The sequence below is a fragment of the Corythoichthys intestinalis genome, chromosome 15 (genome assembly GCF_030265065.1).
Source record: "Corythoichthys intestinalis isolate RoL2023-P3 chromosome 15, ASM3026506v1, whole genome shotgun sequence".
NCBI lineage: Eukaryota > Metazoa > Chordata > Actinopteri > Syngnathiformes > Syngnathidae > Corythoichthys > Corythoichthys intestinalis.
Window position 1 is genome coordinate 23514006 of NC_080409.1, and position 25410 is coordinate 23539415.

At 39.0% G+C, this 25410-nt stretch overlaps 1 protein-coding gene across 3 annotated transcripts in view; it reads left to right on the forward strand.

Moving 5' to 3' along the window:
• Positions 1-9997: 9997 nt before the first annotated feature.
• The window catches only part of alk (ALK receptor tyrosine kinase), a 507671-nt gene continuing 492258 nt past the window's right edge, over positions 9998-25410 (forward strand). For 2 of the 3 annotated variants that reach the window (XM_057858935.1, XM_057858936.1), the window contains exon 1: positions 9999-11557. In XM_057858935.1, the coding sequence (XP_057714918.1) occupies positions 10792-11557 (766 nt within the window). In that variant the 5' untranslated portion in view covers positions 9999-10791. Of the gene's footprint in view, positions 11558-25410 lie in introns of all 3 variants that reach the window. The other variant, XM_057858937.1, reaches the window with a different exon arrangement.

The window sequence follows — 25410 nt, forward strand, 5'->3', positions numbered from 1 at the left end:
AGCATCGTCATTTGGGAGTTGAGCTCGCTCTACAGCCAGGACCGAGCTGTAGCGTCCTGTTGAGGACAGTATATTCGCATTTCGTTGTTCATGCATTATGTAAGCTTATCATACTGTACACTTATTCAGCATGTTGTTCTCTATTGTATTTTTATATTAAATTGCCTTTCAAGATGACATCTGTTCTATGTGTTGGATTTTATTAAGTAAATTTCCCCCCAAAATTAGACTTATACTCCGGTGCGACTTATGTTTTTTTCCCTCTTCGTTGGGCATTTATTGCTGGTACGACTTATAGTCTGAAAAATACAGTACTCATATTTTCCAGTTTTAAACATGGGATCTTGCTCGTCCTTTATTAATGTGTTGATATATTTGAACCAACTAACCAACCAAACCAGCCAACCAACCCTATATTTACTTTATGTTCAGTAAACAGTAGAGCACCTTTCATGCACAGTAAATACAGTGCAAGAGCCTCTACATATAGTGATAATTTGTGCTGCTTTTTGTGCTGCACAGATTAGATATCGAGGAAAAATTGTAATTGTTCACCAGGTACATATTTTGAAATGGACATTTGCAGAGTAAGTTCCATAAACACCTAAAAAAAAAAAAAATCCATTATATAGATGTAAACTTGGAAAATTATTCACAAATTTCATTATGGAAAAAAACACTTAACAGACGTCAGTGATGGTCGCAAAATATAGCGAGAGCAATTATTTCCCTACTGTTTTCCTTATTATTCACACCAGAAATCACCAATTTACAAATATCACTACAAAGATGAAGATTGTTTTAATTTTGTGCCCATTTGGCAGATGTTTAGCTAGGCGAAACACATCTGTGGGCGAGTGCTGCATGACACACCAGCTGTGCTTTGTGCATTATTACACAAAGTCCACTTTACAGACACCCGATGAGAGATGTATTTAAGTGACAGCGGATGTAACATTTGCTTCTCCCGCAAAGAGTAACGTTAGAAACTCCGCGAGCCCTTGGTGGAATAGTAGCAGACCATAATGAATCCACCTGCTGGCCGCTGCTGCTCAAAAAACTGCTTTGTTGTGGGGGTTCTTTCGTACTGCATCACTGGTCACAATTATTTTAGTTTTTCTGTCATTGTTTACAAAAAAAAAAAAAATGCATCTTTTATCAGGCTATTGTTTTAGCCCTGTACAACCATTACATAGAACTCCTGCTTATACAGATTTTCCTGTTCAATGACATGGAGACTGGTGATTTGTGTGGTTCGGTGTTCACTACTCTAGACTAGCTACTGCAAATGACAGCTGACCCATAGGATAAATCACTTCATGTTCAGGCATGGGAATGTATTTAATTAAAAGGGATCCATCGCTAGACAGACCTGTCGTTTTTAAAAGATCAACGTTAGGAGGTAAAAAAATTTGATATCAAAACCCCTCTTGCTTTTGTACAGTTTGTAAAATTAGTTTACCTAGTAGTTCGCCATTGTTAAGTCACAGGGCGGTGACATCACATGGTTATGGGCTTCCAGAGTATGACTAGTGACAAACGTGTCATCTGTTCAACCCTTTCAATGTGAACCCAGGAGGAACATTAATGAGCATGAGAGCAATGTAAATATTTCACAAAACAAGCAGCAAAAGCAAAATAAATAGGAGACACTGGATGAGACGAGGCGAGGGGGGGGGGGGGGGGTGACTTCTGGCAACATGTGCTACACCGGCGAAACATGCTACAAGAGGAATTTGACACCCAAAGTACTACCGTGCGCTTTCAGCGTGTTTTCTTTAGGTGCATACAGACAGAACATACTAAGTGTAACCGTGTCAGGCAAGGCAAGCCCCTTGGTACAGATAAAAAAAGGTCTGGCAAAAATGAAGCAGCCGCAGAAGTGGTGGCAACAGCAAACAATTGATTTTGGTAGATTTGACACTCAAAAATAAAACATGCTTTATTCAAAACTTCCTAAAATCTGTGTGAATATTTGGAAAAATAAAAAAAAAATCAATGCAAACAACTCAAGTGAAAATACCCCTAACCAAGAAAAAGGAGGGGGAGCAAAATAACTACTAAATTTCAATTCTTTAAAACGTACTCAATTTGAGAGCTACTCAACATTGACTTGTTTAATGGGAACCTCAATTAAACCGGGAAGCTTGATTAAAAGGTGACCTGTCTACACACAGGGAACTTGATTAAACAGCAGTGGCCAACATTCAGTCCAGGTGGTCACTGCTAAAAACAACATCAGATTAACACATTCAGCATAATAAGGCACAAGAAATGTATAAAATACCTCATACTAGGCCAGCTCCTATGGAGGTAGATTTGTGTCTTTATTATTCAATCAAAAAAAAAAAGTTGCTTCAATCAAATAAAAAGTTGCTTCAATCAAAATATATATATTTTCAATCGAAGAAAACGTCTCTTCAATCAAAAAAAAAAAAAAAATGTGTTTGAATGCAAAAATAAATTTGAAACTCAAAAAAACATTTGAAAACTATTTTTCTTTGAAAATTTTTTTTGATTTAAGTCAAGTATTTTTTAATTGAAACACCATTTTTGATTGAAGTCATGTCATTTTGCGTTTGGACCACATTTTGGCTAGGACATTTGTGTCTTTATTATTCAATCAAAAATTAAGTCGCTTCAAACAAAAAAAATATATATATTTTCAAAAAAAAAAATCACTTAAATCCAAAATTTTTAAAAATTCAATTGTAGAAAAAAAGGTTTGAATGTGAAAAAATATTTGAGACTCAGAAATTCGCATTTGAACACTATTTTTCATTCAAACCGTTTTCTTTGATTGAAGCAATCCTTTTTGTGTTCAAGCCATACTAGGGGTAGGACATTTGTGTCAAAATCATTCAATCGCAATAAAAGTTGCTTTAATCAAAAAACTATTTTTAATCAAAGAAAAAAATCATTTGCGAAAATATATATTTTTTGAATAAATATTTTTTTTATTTGAAATATATATTTTTATTGAAGTATCACTTTTTTTGAAAAGCAAAAAGTTTTAAACTTTTTTTTTTTTTTTTTTTTTTCCAAAGTGGAAAAAGTTTTGAACACACTTTTTTTTTGGAGTGGGAAAAGTTTTGAAGGCACTTTTTTTCGATTGAATCATTTTGACACAAAGATTCAACTTCAACGCTAGTTCCGGTGTGTTTGAGTGGCAGCTGATTGCGCCAATGGCATAAAAGTATGAAGCAAGAATAATGGCCACCAGGTCTCCATCCAGCCATCGGAGTCTCCTGGAGTCCAAGCCGAATATAGGGCACTGGTACGGGGGTGTAACATCGGCATTTCACCGGAGTACGGTGCCCTGCTGCTTAATGTGATTCAACACGGCGAACTTCACCCGCTGCCCTGACGTGACGGTTGGCAATCGGTTCCAACCGGAGTGTCCGCGACGCGCCGGTACAAGAGTGGTCGGCGAGTGGCCCGACACTAGCCTGCCCAGTAAGAGAGTGGACTACCGGCGAGTCGCCGGCGTCCACGCCTGGAGCCCCATCACTTCAACTTTGAATGAGTGTCGTGTCATTCGCGGACCGTCCACTCGACAGCCGGCCTCCGCGCCTGGGGGGTGATATCGGGGTCCGACCAGTGTGCCGCGACAAGGCAACGTGCCGTTGCGGGTACTCCGGTGAAATGCCGATGTTACACCCCCGTACCAGTGCCCTATATTCGGCTTGGACTCCAGGAGACTCCGATGGCTGGATGGAGACCTGGTGGCCAATGGCCATTATTCTTGCTTCATACTTTTATGCCATTGGCGCAATCAGCTGCCACTCAAACACACCGGAACTAGCGTTGAAGTTGAATCTTTGTGTCAAAATGATTCAATCGAAAAAAAGTGCCTTCAAAACTTTTCCCACTTCAAAAAAAAAAGTTTGTTCAAAACTTTTTCCACTTTGAAAAAAAAAAAAAAAAAGTTTAAAACTTTTTGCTTTTCAAAAAAAGTGATACTTCAATAAATACATATATTTCAAATAAAAATATATATTTTCAAAAAATATATATTTTTGCAAATGATTTTTTTCTTTGATTAAAAATAGTTTTTTGATTAAAGCAACTTTTATTGCGCTTGAATGATTTTGACACAAATGTCCTACCCCTAATATGGCTTGAACACAAAAAGGATTGCTTCAATCAAAGAAAACGGTTTGAATGAAAAATAATGTGTTCAAATGCGAATTTCTGAGTCTCAAATATTTTTTCACATTCAAACCTTTTTTTCTGCGATTGAAATTTTAAAAATTTGGGATTGAAGTGATTTTTCTTTTGAAAATATTTTTTTTTGTTTGAAGCGACTTAATTTTTGATTGAATAATAAAGACACAAATGTCCTAGCCAAAATGTGGTCCAAACGCAAAATGACATGACTTCAATCAAAAATGGTGTTTCAATTAAAAAAAACGACTTAAATCAAAAAAAAAAAAAAAAAAAATTCAATCAAAGAAAAATAGTTTTCAAATATATTTTTTTGAGTTTCCAATTTATTTTTGCATTCAAACACATTTTTTTTTGATTGAAGAGACGTTTTCTTCGATTGAAAATATATATTTTGATTGAAGCAACATTTTTTTTGATTGAATAATAAAGACACAAATCTACCTCCATAAGCTCCCCTCAAAAGCTGGTTCTCAGCAGGTGTCAAGTCTTCAAGGGGACAAGGCAAACAACCTGGCTCATTCACAGGTGTTCTGCATGGGCCAATTTATAGTGCACAATGGAGGAGTGGAAATCAACTAGCTATGATGAGTTTGATACTGTAGGAAAATTGGGCTTTCCTCTTTGCTACATAAGGATGCCTAGAGAAAATACTTAAACATAGTAATATCAAATAAGGGTGGTTTAAATATGCAACGTGACTAATGTGGTCAACAGATCAACAATTTGCTTTGAAACTACCACAAGAAAACACAATGCTTAAAAGTATGAGAGAGGAACACATGAAAAAAGTATTTTGAGGCAATGACAAGGTAATAAAAGACTCAATAAAAACACAAATATTAAGTACTCGCCGCTTTTGACCGATGAGCGCATCTGTTGGACGTCTCGCCGCGTAGAAAGAATTGCAGTAACCCAGTAGTATTCATCGAGTGACAGTGACAATCTATGTCAGGGGTGCCCAAGTCTGGTCCTCGAGAGCCCCTATCCAGCTTGTTTTCCATGTCTCCCTCCTTGAACACACCTGAATCAAATGATCAGCAAGCTCTGCAGGAGCCTGATAATGATCCTGATTATTTGAGTCAGGTGTGTTGCAGGAGGGAGAAATGGAAAACAAGCTGGATATAGTCTCTCGAGGACTGGACTTGAGCACCCCTGATCTGCGTCAATATTGTGCGCTTAAAACAAGCCACTCTCCGTAGGTCAAAACATGTACTAAATATTATAGATTTTTAAATCAATGGCAATGTTTTATGTGTTTTTAATAAAATATTTCATTAAAAAAGAACAATTGTGGCTTACATACCTGTCAACCCGAGGCCGTATGCAATCTTACAAATAGTGACGTATACCCTTACAAATTGGTGACTAATCCTACAACGTTTTATACAGTGTTGGCGTTTTTATAATTTATATATAATTTATATATAATTTATATAACATACAATGAGAACATATAATAAGTTTTATTTTTGTTTTATATTGCAATATAAAACTATATATATATATATATATATATATATACAAACAAAAATAATTCTCATTTTTTAAAATAATATTAATTTATTGGTAATCTTGGAACATGCAAACTGGTGCAATCAAAGAACAATCAATCAATATCTTCAGCTACATCATGATTACTAAAATTTAACAGTGACTTTTGTAATAATTGTATGTAGCACTTTTGGCAATTTCTATCATGTCTTTTAATGGCTGCACTTCATTAGCCTGGTACTCCAGACTCACCGCTGTTCCAGCTATTGAGTCTGGCCACCATTAAGCAGATAAAATTTCCAGGGCGGAGCAAGCCTCAGCAAACAGACAGCGGAGTGGACCAATCAGCGACGGGCGGGACGAGGGACTTGCGCGCGGAAGTTAACATACGAGGAGAGCGGAGTTTATTCAACATGGCATGGTAAGTGAGTTAGTAACTTAGTTACCTGAATATAAGACTAATTAGTTGCATGGCAAAGTAACTAGTGTTACCTTTCATGTTTTTTTTTCATTAAAAGAAAAAAAAAAATCATAGTCACCTTTGCTATGTTTGGAAGTCATTTAATGTTGTGAATCAACCGTTAAAGTTTTTAAAATTGCTCCCGTTTTTGCATTAGTTCTCTTCTGTCTACTTTCGACATGTGAAAGTTTTAAAACAGTTTCATCATTTAAAGATAGATTCAAGTCAGGATTTTTCCGATTTAGGAGTATTTTAGATAAAAAGTTACTTAGGTTCGCTAGGAAGGTTCACTACAACAGTGCCTTTCTGAGAAGTCTACTGCTTGAAGATGGAGGCTGCTTACTAACAACGCTGAGTCTGTAATTTCACATCTAGTTCTATATGCATGTGACATCTAGCGTAGCATCAAGTGGGCGTGGACTGTAGGCTGTCGGCTACAGTCAGGAAATATTGGAGTCACCTAGCCGAGCATCGCGTTTGCAACAGCGTCACAACACTCATCCCTCCTTCCCACTACTGCTCTTCTCTCTCCGTGTCTCTGACTTTTCTCGCGTCATTCAACCAACGTAGTAACGCAGAGCAACGCACACCTTTTCGGTGCATTGTCTCGTTGCCAAAACGGTGACAAAATCCAAACGGAGAAAATAAACGTAATGCATAAAAAACGTACAGATTTTGAACATACGGCATACACATTTAAAAATCAGTGCTCACTTGTAAAAATTACACCAAAACAGTAGTGTTACCAGGATGCCAGTTGTGGGTGGGCAATTGTCTTACCGAGGGAGCAAAAAAAAAAAAAAAAAAAAAAAGCTACAATGCTCAAGTAGGTCGAAATCCAGCGTAGGGCTACTGCACCTTAAAACATGTTTTGTTTTCTCCTTGAGGTAACTGTTGTTGTGATTTGGTCTAAACAAATAAAAGTTGATTTGATTTGACTTGAACACATCCATAACTGAACAGTATGCAGGTGACAATGTTTTTTTTAGGTAAACTACTGCGGTTTTGTTATTATTATAGTTATTCTTTGTTCCACATCCCCTTTGAGCTCAATGGGCACTGCCCCCCCCCCCCCCCCCGCCCCCGATAACGCCCCTGCGCCAAAACCGTACAACTTGACAGATATGGGCTTATTAGGGCCTACAAGTCTTTCATTCTGAGGTTCCTTTTAACAAGATATAGTTAATATAAAATGAAAAGCCTCTAGGAAAAAGTGAAACAATATATAAACATAAGCAGATTTTAAGGGGGGCCAGGCCCCCCTGGTGGCCAAAGAGTCTCATTGCATGTAATTGACTTTCCTATATATATAAAAGTTGTAAAGCAATAAAATTGTTACAAAAATGAATGAAATGAAAAAAAAACATTTTTATAATGGGTCAAAATTATTTTTCGAGCACCTTAGACGGTAATTTGCTTTGCATATTACATATATATATATTATATATTGAAGGAGAAACGATATCGTCATCGCACACACCATATAATTGTCTGCATTAGTCTAACACATATATAGTCTAACACATACATATGGTACAGGCCTTCGTAGGCACCGTCTAACTGTTTGCATTAGTCTAACACACGTAATATAATTAATCAGGAAATAGTATCATTTTCATATTTACGGTAGGACTACACTACTAATATAAAATAAATAGCACACCATAGTTTAATGAGAAGAAATAGAAGAGATACACAATGCCGTCTTATCACAAGAGTGACGCACCAACTCGGGTAATCTGCTCTCCCAGCAAACTCCAAGGACAAAGCGCTTTGTCCTAAAACAAGTACAACCAGCCTGGGCAGCAAAGTTGATAGCGGGCGTCCCAATCCGCGCACAAACCGAAGCCGCCCAAAACCGGCCACAGCGGGGGCGGCCCAAAAGCAACGCCCAGAAACGCCTTCGACAAGACCCGCGTCAGCAAAGACTTCAAAAAGACTGGACACCGAGATAAGACAGATTTCTTCTGCTCGGAAACATGTAGCCTTGTTTTGGATCCAGAATTGTCCCTCCGTCGTCTGTTTTTGCCTTGTTTTTTACCATTGTCGACGAATAAATTGTCAACCTGTTTTCGGCGAGTGTTCTTCAAGCGTTTGAAACATGGAGTCAGTGTGCAAAGGGTTAACACAGGAACACGCGGAGTTTGACTTCCTCCTGTCCTGGCTCTTCGGGGGCGTCGAGCGGCGGAGCACATTTCCGTTCTGTTGCCGGCCTCCCCGTGGGGTTTGGGCTGGGAGGACTAAATTCCTTCAGTGTATATATATATATATATATATATATATATATATATATATATACAGTACTGTGCAAACGTTTTAGGCAGGACACCAGCCTAAAACTTTTGCACAGTACTGTATATTTTTATTATATTGCGTATATACAGGATATACTGTATGTATATATTTTCACCAAGTGGAAGCTTCAATGATCCTAATAAATTTAATAATTAAAAAAAAAAAAAAAATACAGTACTGTGCAAAAGTTTTAGGCAGGTGTCCTGCCTAAAACTTTTGCACAGTACTGTATATATATATATATATATATATAAAAAAAAAATTCTCATTGAAGCAACTTTTTCAGGCATTGAGTGATTTAGACACAAATGTCTTAATCATAATATGGCCCAAACACATAAAGGATTGCTTCAATCAAACAAAACATTTTTAATGAAAAATTAAGTATTCAAATGCAAATTTTTCCATCTCCAATATTTTTTTGCATTCAAATTTTTTTCTATGATTGAATTTTTTTTTTTTTTTTTTTGTTGATAAAAGTGATTGTTCTTTTTGAAATTTCTATATATATTTTTTGAAGCAACTTATTTTTTGATTGAATAATGAAGACAAAAATGCCCAAGCCAAAATGTGGCTCAAACACAAATTCAATCAAAAAGTTGCTTCACATGCACTTTTTTTTTTTGTTTTAAATTTATTTATGCATTGTAACATATATTTTTTGATTGAAGCAACTTTTTTGGTTGAAAACATTTTGATTGAAGCAACCTTTTTTTTTTTTTTTTTTTTTTATTGAAGCAACTTGTTTTGATTGAATAATAAAGACATAAATTTACCTCAGTATGGCCCCGCCCAGGGAATACAATTTTTGTCTGGGGTAACTACATTAGCACGACACCGGCGGACGTACCAAATTCAATGACGATCTTGGCGAAAAGTATTGCCTAAGCAGCCTGATTGAGAATTCCCCTCAAGAATGAAAACAAAAAACGCTCATTGTCAACTTAATATCATAAATAGTCTTGTAAGTTAATTGTGACCCCCCCCCAACCCCGCCCCAAAAGTCAAACTCCGCCTATGTATATAAACTCTGGATTGGAATTCCTTTTGCTGCGTGCTTAATGTGTTTTGCAGTAAATCAAACTGCAGCACGATGTATTGCTGTTTCGTACCTTTTACTTTGACATTTGGCACCTTAAATAGATCAACTATATCAAGATATTGATCCTCCTTTCTCCCCTCCCTAAATTACTGATACAAGTCATTGTAATAATTCTTCAGTCTTCTTATTTAGTTTTTCCTTTCCCCCCACATATGTTCCTATAGTAGCTTGGGCATTAATTAGATACTGAAAATGAATAGTAATTAGGGGGTAAATTGATTTTTTGGAGAAAATGAAGAGTGGGCTGCATGTGCACATTGGTGTGTGTGCTTGTGCCATCTAGTGGATGCTTAGAGAGCGAGAGGGGGGGTTAGAGCGAAAGCATCAGAAGAAACTGAAAGGAGCCGTCATGTTTTCTTATGTAGCCCATTATATTAAACTGAACCCTCAACCATCAATCCATTTAGACAGGCCGTGATAGGACACACACTAGTCCAAGAAAAAATAGCCTCCATGTGAAACTATTTGAGTTGCGCATAAGAAGGAGAGCAGTCACACCTGCAGTAAATCATTGGTAATCCCCGAGAGCAACTGTGGACATTTGTCAGCTCAGGTCCTTCCTGCAATTTTTCATTTCAATGCATCCACACGTTACACGTGTGCAAGTTGGACTGCACCCTTGAACACGTCTTCGGCCACCACCTGAGTCACTTTTGACTGACTGCTGTGTGGGAGTCGCGTACAGAAAAACGTCTCATAATGACGTCGAATGGATATGTAAAACACTTCCCTGCGTGGATCAGTGTATAGCAGAGGCGACTTGGAGCTTGCATCGGTTCTGACCATCTGCGAACTCAAATTCGATGGCGGGCGGGGGGGGGAATCAATTAAGTGACGTTCCATTTCCAAAGTTTACAGACGTCGAACGTATTCAAAATAGCCGTGTAATTTTTTTCCACCCCCAAAAAAGAAGAGAGAGGCTGCTGACAGAGACTACTTGTACGCAACAGTGCCAGGAGACAGGGAGTCTTTGAGGGCTTCGGGAGCGGACCAGACCGGCATATCAATTAGAGATCACTGAAGAGCCTGGTTGGGTCCAACCATCGGATAAACCACAAGGAAGGTAGACAAAGAGTGATGGCTGAAGGGATGGCAGGAGAATAAATGTGAAAAATATTCTTTTTTCCCCCCTGTCGAGCCACGTGTGCGCACGGCCGCCAAGAAAAAAAGGCGCAGGAGCTCCTTTCGCACTTGCTGATTTTGCGTTGCGCATATGTGACGGACGTGGCGGAGGAAGCAGGGGACGGTGGGATTAGACACTGCTTCTCCCAAGATGAGTACTTCAATGGCTTCGACAATGAACACCAGCTTCTTGGTTCTGGCTGTTTGTTCTGCGGTATTTTTCACTGGGCTGCAGTGCACCTTGCAGAGGACCACAGCAGAGGCGACGCATGACTTCACGGCCGTTAACGTTGATGCGAGCAACACCGTGGAAAATGGGGGTAAACGAGACTTAAATCAGACAATGAACTCTCGGTTGAAGAGGAAAACCCTGGCTGTGGATTTTGCGGTTCCTTCTTTGCTGCGCTTTTACCTCTCGGAGTTTATTAAGAGACCCTTAAACGGGGACTGTCAGACTTTGAGAGAATGTTACACAGTGAGTGCAAACTTAAAAATGCACTGCATACCTTTACAGAAAACCATTTCCACCTTTGTCGACCAAAGGTCTGCTATATCTGCAAGAGGTAACACATCTTTTGATGGAGAACTCCCTTTCTTTTCCAAGCGACCTCTGTCCAAAGTTCTGAAATTTGGTTTAACCAAAGCAAGTCGCAAATCAAATCAGGTGGTGGTGGAAATAGGAGAGGATATAATCAGAACGGGATGTGGTGGGTTGTCTGTTTATGAGGAGGCACCTGTGCTCACCCTGGAAATGGACCTCACAACAATTCTGGAGTGGTGGCTCAGTGCAGATGGGGGCCGACTGAGAGTTAGGCTCATGCCTGAGAAAAAGGCACAGGTTCCTGGGATAGAAGACCGCTACACTGCAGCCATACGTGCAGCAGACCCCCGTCTGTTTCTCCAGATTTTCTCACGGGGTGAGTCTTTACATACATATTGTCTCGAACACATGCATATTTCTCACCAAATTACCTTATGCTGCTCAGTTCAGTCCTGATGTCATTTACAATATGCACTTCCATTAAAATATTTGATGTATGACCTTCACATGTTGATAATTCTGTATGCAAATTTGCCAATAGCATTAATGGTCTGATCATATCAAGAGGCTCTGTTTGTGTGTTTTAAGTAAACAACAGTCAATAGCTTATCTGATAGAGCTCAATTCCTCTTATGTTCCTGCTTTATCGTTGATGCCAACAGAAGCACTTACTGATGAACTGCATATTGATTTAATTCACAAAGTCTTGGATATGTCTTATCTTTCTGGGCCTCCATTGTCTAAAGTTAATCTGATTATTTTACTCAGAGAGGAAATTAGATCTTTTTATTTATTTTTTAAATGATACTACATCCACAAATCCTACCTGAGAGTTTATTTTCGACAAAGAAGTCCATGGAGGGCTCCCTGGTTTTCCTTACTTTCCCCATGACATGCCTTCTGTTCTCCCGCTTACCATTTCCTGCATGAAGGTTTAAAAGAAGGAAACACACAATATTCTGATTGGCCACAAATTAAGTCTTTATCGCTAATAATGCCTTAGTACTTGACACTCCTGGGATTATTCCCACTCTCTTCTGAGGATCGGCACGATCATTGTTAATTGCTTAATCGCTTTGATGAAGGAGGCTGTCCCAGAAAAATGCAATGAAACCACCAGACAAAAGCAAAGAAGGGCCTAACATGGTTGGATGGAAGTGTACGTGAATGCAGTATTCACACTAATTGACAAAAGCACGACAGTACAGTCCATTAAAATAAGATGTCATGCTATTTGTATTGATGTTTACTTTTTGTGATGAGAAATAATTTAAAAAAAGGATGTATTATAGTGTCATAAAATGAATGCCTTATTCCCATTTTAAGCCATACGTGTAAGCATGCACACACACAAGAAAATGAGTGGGCTACTGCTGTAGCAGTCAGACATTTCAACCCACGCAAGTGATATTAGCAATGAAAGATCAGTTTGTTTTTTTATTCATCTTTCAAAGGTATTTTATTGTCATTATCACCACATGAGCCTTTAAATGTCAAAGTGGTTTACAGCCTGGTGGCATCCAAATAATCACGCGTCGATTGTACCTCAGTCCACCTGTTGAGCTGTGGAACTGACAAAATATGAAGTAGGAGTCAGGTGTCCTTCACTTGAAATAAGAGGGTTGCATTACGAAGGACAACATTAGTAGTTATGAAATACGCACATTGCTACACGCGCGTGTATTATTTTGTTTCTTTTTCATGAGTCTACCGTACGGATGTCAAAGCCTTTTCATAGCATGACTAAATCCAAAGCTGTGTGTGCTTTGTGATTTACAAGAATACAGCTCTGATTGGTTGATTGAGTTTGACATTTCTCTGCTTAATGTGCATGCTTGTTTTCCCCAGCCTCAAGTCAAATACTGGTTATTAGCATTGGAATAAATGCCTGTTATGGTCCCCGGAATAATTTGACAACCAAGCAAACATGCCTGCAGCAATCAATATACAAAACTCTGAATGAATGTATTACTTATTCGTGCTTGGGCTTTAGGCCTTCAAGGGGAAATAATTACTGTGAGTTGTTTGTACAAGAGCAATCATTTGAGACCAAGCTAAGGTGTGATAGAGCTGACCTCTACTTTAGCATTCTCTGTAATAGTTAATAAGTAATGCTTTCCAAACAATAACCAACACACACTGTAAGACAAAGGGCATCCCAGTTGTGATATTATGGTAATAGAAATGAACATTCTTACCCTCAAGTAAAAATCTGCTGCCGACATGTTTGTTAAAAAAACAGAGGCACATTTGTGGGCTTTTCCCCCTTATTGCCCCCAAAACAAATACACACTCATGTGATCTCATCAGGATCGTCACGCTACCATCCTTTGAGAGGGCTAGCACTAACACAATCCAACAGTGCCACCAACATATTTTGAATTGGAACAATCCAAACAGGACTTTGATGTTTATTGCAGCACAGTACAGTCATCATGTCTTCATCCATTCATTTATTCGTTCATTCATTCAATCAAAAGTATTCCCTAGTTCAGTGTTAACAGATAGAAAACAACTACAATTATATTAACCCCATCGGAGGATTGATTGGTGATTGTAGACATAGTGAAGCAAAGGCTTAGAATATGAAAAAAGGAAAATCTGAGTGTGTTTGTCGTATCATCTTAAAACTACCTTCACATCATGTGCACATGTTCACAAATGTACAGCTACACTAGTGCTGAATTTCTTGATATTATTTCATTGACATAAATCTGGCACTGAGTGTTTAGGAATTATAATGACACTGGGGAACAATTGTGGGGGGGGGGAAAGTATGTCATATATATATATATTAAGGGTGTACCGAAAGCAAAATTCTTGGCCGAAACCGAATTTTGCAAACATTTGGCTGAAAAAAACGAAAATCGAAAGGCCCAAAAATACACAAGCATGTAATTCTTTTTTCTTTTTTTTTTTTATTTCATTATTTTATGATTAATGCCTTTTGCCTTGGCTTTGGTTTTACAACCCCGGAAGCTCGAGACATTTCGTTTGAAATGTGCCGATTCCGAAACCCCATGGGATGTTGCGTTCCAGGTGTTCTGTCACATTTTTCACCCCATCAGAAATTGCAACTCACAGCAAGTTTGGGACACAAAAAAAATGGGTCTCATGCCTGTTATTTCTACGTGAGATCTCGATGTATGTTTGTGTGGAACTTAAGTTCACAACAACAACAAAAAGCTATTCCGTTTTCGTCTAAACTAGTAAAGCTCTTTACAAGTCAATTACAATCTCTCCTACTCCTTAAAATAAGACTTGATGTTTTCTTGTGCAACCAGGCCAGGCAAGTGGGCCGTGTTCTAGCGGCAATGAAGCCGAGCGAAGTCGCTCCGGGCCGGATTAAACGGCAACAGGCAGAGGGGTGTGTGGAGGCAGCAGAAATAAAGTGACAAAAAGAAGAAGTGGTCGTGCTATAAACATGATATACTAAACTACAGCAAATGCACATGTATTCATCCAAATACTACTTTAATCAAGCAAACAGTATACAAATAAACTATTCACGCACGGGCTCAAATGCACTGTACCTTATGTGACGCAGGACATCAATGGAAAACAACTTATTTTACTTCATTTAATAATTGATATACAGTGGTACCTCGACATATGATCGCTTCAACACATGATCTTTTCGACATCCGACGTAAAATTTGACTCGCCATTTGTTTCTACATCCGACGACATGCTCAGAACACGATGATTTATGACAGCACAGCTGTGTCTTTGTTTTCCCGCAAGACGGACGTACAGTAAACGGTAACACAAGTCCTCAGATGAAAACCAACCCATAGCAGACAACAATAACAGAGGGAATATGTACAAGGGTTTATTGAACACAAGAAAAAAAACATCCAATTGCGAAAAGGGAAACGAAAAAAGGGTCGGTGACAGTAGGTCAGGATCAGTTGAAAAAAAAAAAATAAACGAGGGAAAACCGCGTTGAGAGGCAGACGAAAGAAAAAAAAAAAACAAGGTAAGGATGCAACTGGCAACAAAAGGAAACTGTCAAATAGTACAAGTCAATATCTCAGCAACCCGCCTAGGATCAGTATAAAGACACTGCTGATGAGCTGGTCACCCCCACCGTGCATTGCGCTTGTAGAACATGGCGCCTTCCATTGGTCAAAGCATGTACTAAATATTAAATTTTAAATCAATGGCAATATTTGTAATATCTATTTGTAATAACATATTTTAGTAAAAGAGAACAATTGTGGTTTATTAGAGCCTACAAGTCTTTAAGACCTTGGCTCTCTTGAAGTGTCCCCAACTGAAGAGCTGTCCACTCTCGTGACCACTGTCCATGAAAGGTTTAATGAACAAGTAACACTCCACAGCTTATTTAACACTTCCGATTGGCTACAAGAAATTGTAAGCATTGTAAAATAAAGTTAAAATTTACAAGTAGACAGTGGGACTCCATTGGCGGGGGGCATGGCCCAGAAAGTCATGCAATTTAACATTGCTTATAAAAATCTATGAGAATAACCAACTGTTTACTGAAAAATATTATAAAATGTAAAAGAACTAATTTGTTTTTGATAATCAAAAAGGGTCTGTTGATGTGGATGTCTCCTTGCACCTGTGATTTGCATTGAGACCCAAAGGAATGACATGACATTGCAAGGACGTTGGTTGAACTTGTAATCAATGAGGCTACTGACATGAAAAGCTTGTATCAATCAGCTGTTAATGGAAAAGTCAATGGGGAGTCAAGATGACAAGCCCCCTTTATTATGAATGTATTTCTATGATGGATTAACTGTTGTATAGTGTCACACACCATCAGGACTCTTAGGGCAACAGAGCAACATTTTACAGTTACAGTTACACTCAGAATTACATATTTAACCCTACTGGCCACAGTATTTGGTACATCTCTAATGATATCTAATGCAAAATAGTGATTTTAGTTCAAACAAATTTTTGCGAGTATATTATAAATGTACAATGTACGGAGAACACCGCAGGCAACGATTAAATACTAATCAATGTGTCCTTGGGAAGAATGAGCACTGCATCTACATTGTAAACACAATTTCACCATTTTTACACTCATGGATGTTTTATGGTGCTTACTCAGCCATGTATTTTAATAACCTCACATGCAAATGCATGTCAATGTTATATTCACATGGAACTGCGCGTGACAAAGATTGCAAACATAGCAAATAATGATGACAAAATGCTGAGGAAACTTTAATTTCTTCATGAAAATTTGTGTTATCACGCAATCAGTAGATAAAATGTTTATATTATTTCTATTTTCCTATATTATGACACGTTTGTACAGACATTGTATTTTACTCAAGGAAGGAATCGTGCATAATACAATTTTATTTACAGTATTTAACTGAGGAAATTTGACTGCTTAACTCCTTAGCTGCCACTGAGAGCCACAAACATGTAATCCATTTGAAGTGGGAGGGCTGACAGCAAATGAACATTTATTTATTCTCTGTCGGACATGCAGTTCAAATGGATTGGACATCTACAAGTAATACTCATTTAAATTCACAGCAAAAAGAAGAAAAGAGCGACATGATTGGACGGCTGTCAGTGGCAGTGAAAAAGTTAACTGTAGCAAATTTGGATACAATGTATTATTCCGGGATTGACTCAAAATGTCCACATATGTGACACTAAAAAATCTACAATTAATGTACAGTGGGGAGAACAAGTATTTGATACACTGCCAATGGGAAAACCCATTGGCAGTGTATCAAATACTTGTTCTCCCCACTGTATTTTACGATATGATAATCCTGATTGATGATTATGCCCGTTTTTTTTTTTTTTTGTTTTTTTTTCCCAAATTGACAGGGGTGCACATAATTTTTTTGCCCAGGTTCTCAGAGGAGGACCTGGAGATGTGACTTGGTCCTCATTGAGCTTGAGAGCCAACCGGCCTGATGCGATAAATTTATGACAAGCTTTACATAGAGCCAATTAACTTTAATTAATTATATTAACAATTAATGCTTGATTAACATCAACTGGCACAACAAAATTGCCATTACTTTGAAATGTAAAGAAATAAAAAGCACCAATTCAAAATAAAGGGCATTATGCGGCTCCCAAATTAACTCCAAGCCTTTTTAAAAGTGGGATGTCCTCCTCATAAGACCTTATTGAACGTGCATGTTTAGCTTTGTAAAATGCGAGCAAAAACACGTTTGTCAGTGCATGTCGCTGTTCATTACCTTTATTCCGCCACTTGTCCATAGGGCGAGCGGGGTCCTGTTTGACATTGATAATTTGCTTAATTGCCACATGCTCTCTGTTTTTTTCGTGCTTTTCAAAGTTTGGATGGCTGAAATTTTTTGACCCTACATAAAATGCGCTGCTCTTATCGGCGACATTGGGATTTTCACAGCACATTTTGTACCGCATTTCCGTGCGAGCATCATTTGCTTCTAGCCATGGTACCTCCTACTTTTCAGCAAAAGTCCTTTTTTTCGGTAGCTCCGGTGACGTCTCTGTCGTCTGTCTGTCTTTTGAGGGGGGTGGGGGAACACGGAAGTAATTACTCAGTGTGGCCTGCCTCTTTGACATTTTGAGAAGTTATTTTCTCGTGTCCGCTGCAAATACGGTGGTCAGCCATCGGTACGCAAAAGCATATGGAAGTCATTGAGGGCCAGTGCGTTTGTCTACGTCCGGTACGCATGCGCGCATGCGGACCACTTATGTGCACCCCTGCAAATTGACCAAACTCAAGCTGACTTCGATTGTGAATTCTATTTGCCGTTCTTATTCAGAAGTTTCTTCGCTTTCTATTTTGACTAGATGTTTTACCTATATATATATATATATGCCTTCAAGCTGCCTGTTTGATTAATGGAAATGCTTTTAAGAAGCTTCAGTACTCAAGTAATGCTTAATGCGGGGTATGAAGAGAAGTACATGCTGTATATGGGGGTCTGCCTCTGATGTTCTACTCCCATAATGAGAAAAGGGAGCAATTCTGCAAGTTGCGTTTTATCAACATTTTCCAACAATTGTGTGTGCTTTTACCAGGGCATTAGAATAATAAGTTGTTTATTTTAAATATGGACAAACCTGTGGAGTGTTTGGTTGAGTATGGTTGTGCCTTTGAAAAGTATTGAATTGTAGTACTTATTAAGCTTGCAAATCAAAGAAAGCTTTGTTTTGCAGTTTGATGAATGATTACACTAAGACTACAATATACACAACTGTTAACTGTTAAGTCATTAGATAACTTGGTGATACAGCCAACATGAACAATGTTCATCGCACAACCCACAGTCAGAGTATCATAGAACTCAACCAGTCATATCAACCTTGCTCGATATAAACCAAGGAACACACTCGTATCAATATAAACAAAAAAAATCTCAGTATAGTGCAAAGATTAGCTTGTCATAGTACAGTACAGTGCTGCCGTGCAGTTCATAATGTGTTGATTGTTGAACTAAGCTAAGCTAAATTTTGGAAACAATAAGGCCATATTTTTTTTTACAATCCTTATCTTTCATCTGTCATTGTGGTACACGTTTGATGAATACATGTCTAATTTAAAGTGCATACGACAGTGTAAAAAAACGCTTAAATAGCATTATTATGTGAACTACAATCATATTTTGAGTATATACAACAATTTGGCAAGGTGCAGAGGACGAGAAATTAGTCTTTTAATCTGCTGTTTAGCCACGCCTCCCAATGTAGGGTGTCCCGAACAGGAGGATGACGTCGCCAGGGTCATGGTTTCATCTGATATAGAATTCAGCCCATTCAGTGGGAATTATTCAAAACGCGGAATATGCGACGAAGAGAGCAGCAAAATGCCATTGTTTCAGTGTATCTACTCCAATATTTTACAGGATATTCTTTTCATTAAAGTATTTTTCTACAATTGCTAAATAAATGGTATGGTCATGACAAATAACAGTCTTGTGCTAAATGGAATATGAAATATTAAAAACGCATTTTTTCAGTACGAAATGGCAAAATTACTTAATAATGGTCAAAACTGTCGACTTTACTGTCACACCTCCCGAACGATATTTTATACCACTTTAGTTAGTCCGACTTTTGTCATTTTCCTGCTCTGGCTTCGGAGAATGTAAACAAACCAAGAGGCGTGACAGCTAGCCAACATGCTAACCCAAACCGAATGACGTCTCAGTCTTATTTTTCGCTTTTCGGAGCGAAAAATCACACAAAACGGGGTTGTCGATTATCTTTGCCGATCGGCAACCTGCCTGGCGGCAGCCAAGTTGAAATTCATTGTTCCCCTGCTGCGGGCAGAGGGCTTGTTTGCAGGGAAGCCGCTGGACAATGACCGCGGGGACAAACCGGTCGACGACGGAGGAGCATGTAGCTGCCACATGGTCAACACGAATATGGCGTAAAATAATGCTTTACTACACGGTGAAGACGTAAATAGTGAGAGAGTCATACGAGAGCGGCGTGCAGTTGTTGTGCAGCTAACATGACAGGATGTGTTTGAGGAGAACTTTTCTTCATGTCCATCCATGATCAGATAGAGGGGGTTGTGCATTCTCGGTGGACAATCAGCCATCTTATATTCGGGCCAATACGATATTATGTCTACTTTGCTGGCAAAGGACAGTCACTTTGAGCCGTATTTGATTTTGTGGCAATTAGGGTCATTTTTGTAACTACTGTTGTACTGCAAAGAAATGCTGAGATAAGAGCTCTACCAGTTATGTTGGATGACAGTGTGATGTTCAAGCTAAATTGTGGAATCGTATGTACCAGTAATTGAAGACCTAAAATGGTCGACCCAATTCGTTCACAAATATAATTGTCTTTCAAGCTCAAAGTGGCCACAAGCGACCCTATTGACCAAAGCCTTCGTTGTCATTTAAACTATTTGTGTGATGCCCTAATTAAAGTCTTAACACACTGTTTGCAAGAATGTTTACTGAAATTAAAAGACCAATAATATATTCATATTATCTTTTTGTGATTCATTTGTGGTCCGTGCTTTTGTTTTTTTTTAATTTCCAAGAGGAAAAGCTATACAACACTTACATTAAAACTATTGCTGTCTTTTCAAAAGATAGGACATGTGTGCTTTTTCATGAAGCAATATTTTCTCCTTTTACTGGCTTGCGCATACACTTACGTCCCTCCCAGCAGACCAATTTTTACTTGCGATACTTATGACAATTTTGTCAATTTTCACTTCCCCGAGGGGTAATTGCATGTCAAAACCAAACCAGTTTGAACAAAAACAAACATTCTTAATTACTGTAACAATGTATTGCATTGCATATAGTTTAAGATAGCTGCAAAGAATGCTTGGGAAGAAGCACAATAGAGATCTTCATGAGTAATGCAGTACATATGTTGGTGGCTACGTTACTGTATATTCATTAGGGAGCAGAAATACAGTTACAAAACATTACGAACAGCACTAGAAGAAAACAACTTTTATAAACTGTACAAGAGGCACAAGAGTAATGGTTAAAAATATTCAGTACTGATAACAAAAATCAAAAGATAAAGATGCAATTAAATAACAAAAGTAATTGTAAAAGTGACAAGTGAAACATTGGCAGTTGTGCATTCTATGCAATATAGTTAAGTGACCTAAAGGTGCATTGGTGATAATGTAAATTCAGGACTCAGGAGTTGGCTGCCCTCCCATTCTAGGAGGAGTTTCACAGCCATATGGCTTGTGAAAGGAAATTTTTCCTTTTTTTTTTTTTTTTTTTTTTTTTGAGCAGGAAAGAAACAGCAGAATGCCACTAAATATGCTCCTCTTTCTGAATACTGTGTCGAGTAGCTGATGGTTCTCCTCCTCACAAATGTGTAGCATTGCAGTATATTTGACCAGTAAAGTAAGTTTTAAACTGATTCAAACACTCAATACACAATTACAGTTATTATGGCAGAACTTTTTTTTTTTCTTTTTGACACGAGTACAAATTTTAAAGAGAAATGATTTGGAATCCTTTGCTTGGGCTAATTTTTTAACTACTTTTGGAAGAGGTGGCGTACCATCATATCTTCACCAATTCACAATGCTAAAAGGGAACATGCTGGTTAATGATAACATTCAAAGCCAGAATTCTGGTACATTCTTTAAAATCCAGGTAATTTTTTGTTGTGCTTGTGTTCTTTGGGTATTTCCACGTTTTAGATGAGCTTTGTTTTGCATTACTTTTAAAGGTTTACATTATTTCAGGTTATCAATGAATGAATGAATGCTATAACAAAGAAAAGGGGAAAAAAACGGTCCAACAGCGGAGAGATTATATACATTTTCATTTTTTCAATATATTTAAAAACCAAAATCTTCAAAATAGCCACTTAGAGTCTTAAGCTCGGTGTTTGGAGACTGTGAAAATACTCATGCAATAATATTATGATGTCAGATGAATGTGTGACGATCAGGAAATGCCTAGGACCCAAATGCAGAGACTGGTTAAGTGTTTATTAAAAAAAAAAACAAAGTGTCAAACGAAAGGTCACCTTTAAGGGGAAAAACGTGCCACAAAAGGAGTATTCGGGAAATGCAGTCTTCTCAGGAGTGAGGCTTCTGAGTGCTTGTGCTGGAATCTTCTGGCAACTGGTTTGTGTTTGGCCTGCCCTTAAAAAGTCTCAATCAATAAGCCACAGGTGTTGCCAGTTAGCCTCGCTCCTGAGGAGACCGGGCCCTCTCGCACCTGTGCAGCCTGCAAGCAGGGAAAAAGGCATCAGCATGGAACAAAAGGCAGGATCATAACAGTACCTCCCCCTTAAAGAGTATGAAAACACCTGGGGAAATGCTAATATTCCATCATTTATCCATAAACTCATGCCTTTTGGATTCATATTATGCCACTTCGTGTAATTACACACATCGCAGCACCAAGAAAATGGTAGAAATTTGGATCGATTGTCAAGCTAAAACGACCGGCGCCCGAGATCCCGGAAATCTAGCATATCGTGTGCGTGACGTCACAAGTAGGAAACACCCGGCCGGCTCAGTGCTTAGTACTGAATGGCGGCGATGATGGTGGACAATTTTGTTTCTAGTTGCAGCGACGAATCCGATGTAATGAACATTGTTCTAGTGGTGACGAGGAGAGGTATGAACCTTTCTTTGGTGTTTTGGGTTATCAATTTGAGCCCAAACGAAAGCCAATGCAGCCTAATGAAACAATTCTTGAGGGGAGCAATCACACTGACAAAACACTGGCAACAGATCGTGTGGGGAAACACCGAATGGTTTGTTTTGCATTTCTTTTTGTGAAGCTGATACGCTGTGACCGCAAAATAATGTAATGTATAGAATAATTAGCATTTATTGTGCTATCATAGGTTTTCACTCTGCCAACAGACACAAATATGAATGGGATTAGAGGATTTGTTGTATATATTTTACGAGCGATAATTTATACATGTGTCCAGTCCTATATCTAGTGATATGTTTTTTATTATAAAAGAGTACTCTGGCCATTTCGAGCTTGGCTGCTCCCCTTCTTTGCTTAGCCTGGGGTGGTGGGGTGGTCTCATCAGTGCCAGTCATCGTCCTCTTTCTTGATATCTCGGGACATTTAGGTGGCTGCGCGTGTATGGAGGGCACCGCATCTGCTTTCAGCAGCAATTTCTTAGCAAAACCTGATTTAATTTGTCCATAGTTCGAATAGCTTTCAGGTGCAAAATGCGCACCACACAAAACCGTGTGGCTGGGTCTGCAAAATTAACCCTCTTTGCACGGACGAACTTTACTCATTGTCTGCGTAGTCTAGCTCTTTTTCTCGCGTTCGACAACTCATGGGTACAACGTTGCGACAAATGGCTATTTGTACACCACATAGCATGACAGGTTTGAACCATTTTAGCGGTTTTTTTTTTTTGTTTGTTTTTTTTTTGGCTAAAACACAAACGCAACTCTCTCGTCGATAAACAACGATGGCACCTGCCTCGACCTTTTATTTCTGCCTGTGACAAAGCCCCATTCGGCTGTTTCCGGAATACTTTCGGAAATGTTCGTAATTTTCAATCTATTTTCGATAATTGCTCATTAATGTAATTTTTTTTTTTTTTGTTTGTTAACTTTATATTTGTTATCTTGCCACATAACGGTTCTATTGATATCTCACAGCCCCTTAGTATTATCATCCTCTTTAAAGGACGCCACCATGCGAACTACCAGGCTTGTTCGGGTACCTTGTACTGTATAAAAATCGCGTAGCAATTGTGGATCAAGGATGAGGGCGCGCCCAATCCATGAGTGCTCCTTGAGGCCATACCCCTCCCAGTCGACGAGGTGCTGAAAACCTCGGCCTCGCCTGCGGACATCCAGGATTGTGTAGGCTGTGTGTCCGTCGGCGTGTTGTGGGGGAGGCTGTGGAGGTGCTGGAGGCTGAAGGGAACTCTCAGTGACCGGCTTTTGGAGGAAAACGTGGAAGACCGGGTGAATGTTGAGGAAGGCAGGGAAAGTAAGGCGAATGGCACTGGGGTTCAGGATCTTCTTGATGGGATATGGACCGATGTGAAGGGATCTGGGGGTCAGCTTTCGGTAATCGGTTTGTAGAGCGAGGTCTTTTGTGGAGAGCCAGACCTGTTGGCCAACCTTATAATCGGGAGCTAGGATGAGGTGCTGATCCGCCCAACGCCGGTTCCGCTCTGCTGTCTGGCCCAGAGCAGCTCTCGTCTCCCGCCAGATGTGTCGGACCCTCCTGAATTGTGCCTGAACAGAAGGCACTGCTATATCAGGCTCCTTCGTGGGGAACAAAGGGAAGCTGTGCTTACCAGGGTGTTATGGGCGCACTCCACACATGGTAAAAAAGGCAGGATCATAACAATGAATACATTTTTCAGTTATTTGGCCACTAGTTTGGCAAGTAGGCCAGGTTGTACCCCAATGTGATCAATATCAGTGAAGGCATTCCAAATTAATCTCCTTTCAAAATCAATTAAGGATACTTTCATTAGTATACTAATTATTGGGATACTTCAGGTTATATAATTGCTTTTGATGAAAAGTAATGATCTGATTTTTTTTTTCAAACCAATGAATGTCCTTGTTTTATGTGTCTAAAATGTTATATAATTTGTGTCATGTTTTCTGGAGACACCCATTTTCATTATGTAGGATTGTCCATGCGCAAAATGCATTAGTGTCTGCACTTTTTTCTCTTTGTTTCCATGTTTTTTTTATATGTAAACAAATAATGTATATTTTGAAAAGAAGAGAACAAATATCTCAAGGAATCAACAACAAAATAGCCAATGAAAGGAAATTTTAATGAGCTTTGTAATTGGATTTCTTTAAACAGCTGTAACCCTCAATAGGATTATTGCTGCTTGCATATTCATTTAGTGATATACTATTGAGTATCATTTCATTTTTAGAATTCAATTACTAACACGTACTGTGTTTAACATGCATTGCAAGAAAACCAATCTCGGAGTGACTTGTTTTGCATTCAGTACCAAAAGGATGATTTCAATATAGGAGGAAATAAGACAGATTTAGTTTAGGGGACATAAAATACTGAATTTTACATTATGTAAATTTTGCAACTTATTGCTTCCTGACTATTTGCCTGGACGTTGGGATTCACAATGTACTTTCCCCACTTGCAGTTGGGGGACAGGTCCTGACAGGCGTACCTCCATTGTTGGAGGACGTACAGTAGTTTTCTGAGCATGAGGGGGATTCCCAAATTACCATTGGTCAAAAACACATTTACAAGATATGCAGTATACCCAGGGGTGCACATAAGTGGTCCGCATGCGCGCATGCGTACTGGACGTAGACAAATGCGCTGGCCCTCAACGGCTTCCATACGCTTTTGCGTACCGATGGCTGACCACTGTATTTGCGGCGGACACGAGAAAATAACTTCTCAAAATTTTGAAGAGGCAGGCCACACTGAGTAATTACTTTAGTGTTGGGACGAAATGAGCCGAGGTTCCGAAGCTTGTGTCGAGTAATGGGAGGGGGGTTTCCACGAAGCTTGTAGCGAGGCGCGCTTCATTTCGGCAAAACCCGGAAATGATGACGTGGGAAGCCTCGCCGGCGGCCGGTGGCCGGCGGCCGGCGGCCAGCGGCCGGCGGCCGGCTGAATCTCGTGAGTGCTTCGGAAGTGATCCAACGTTTGGCGCACATTGCAAAAACAGGACAGACTACGGTATAAATTGGTTGCAAAACGCAATGGCGATCGCCTGTTATCTCACATTTTGTGGATTTTGGGCTCCTGTACTTGTTACATCTGTGCGCAACAGTGCAACCAGTGC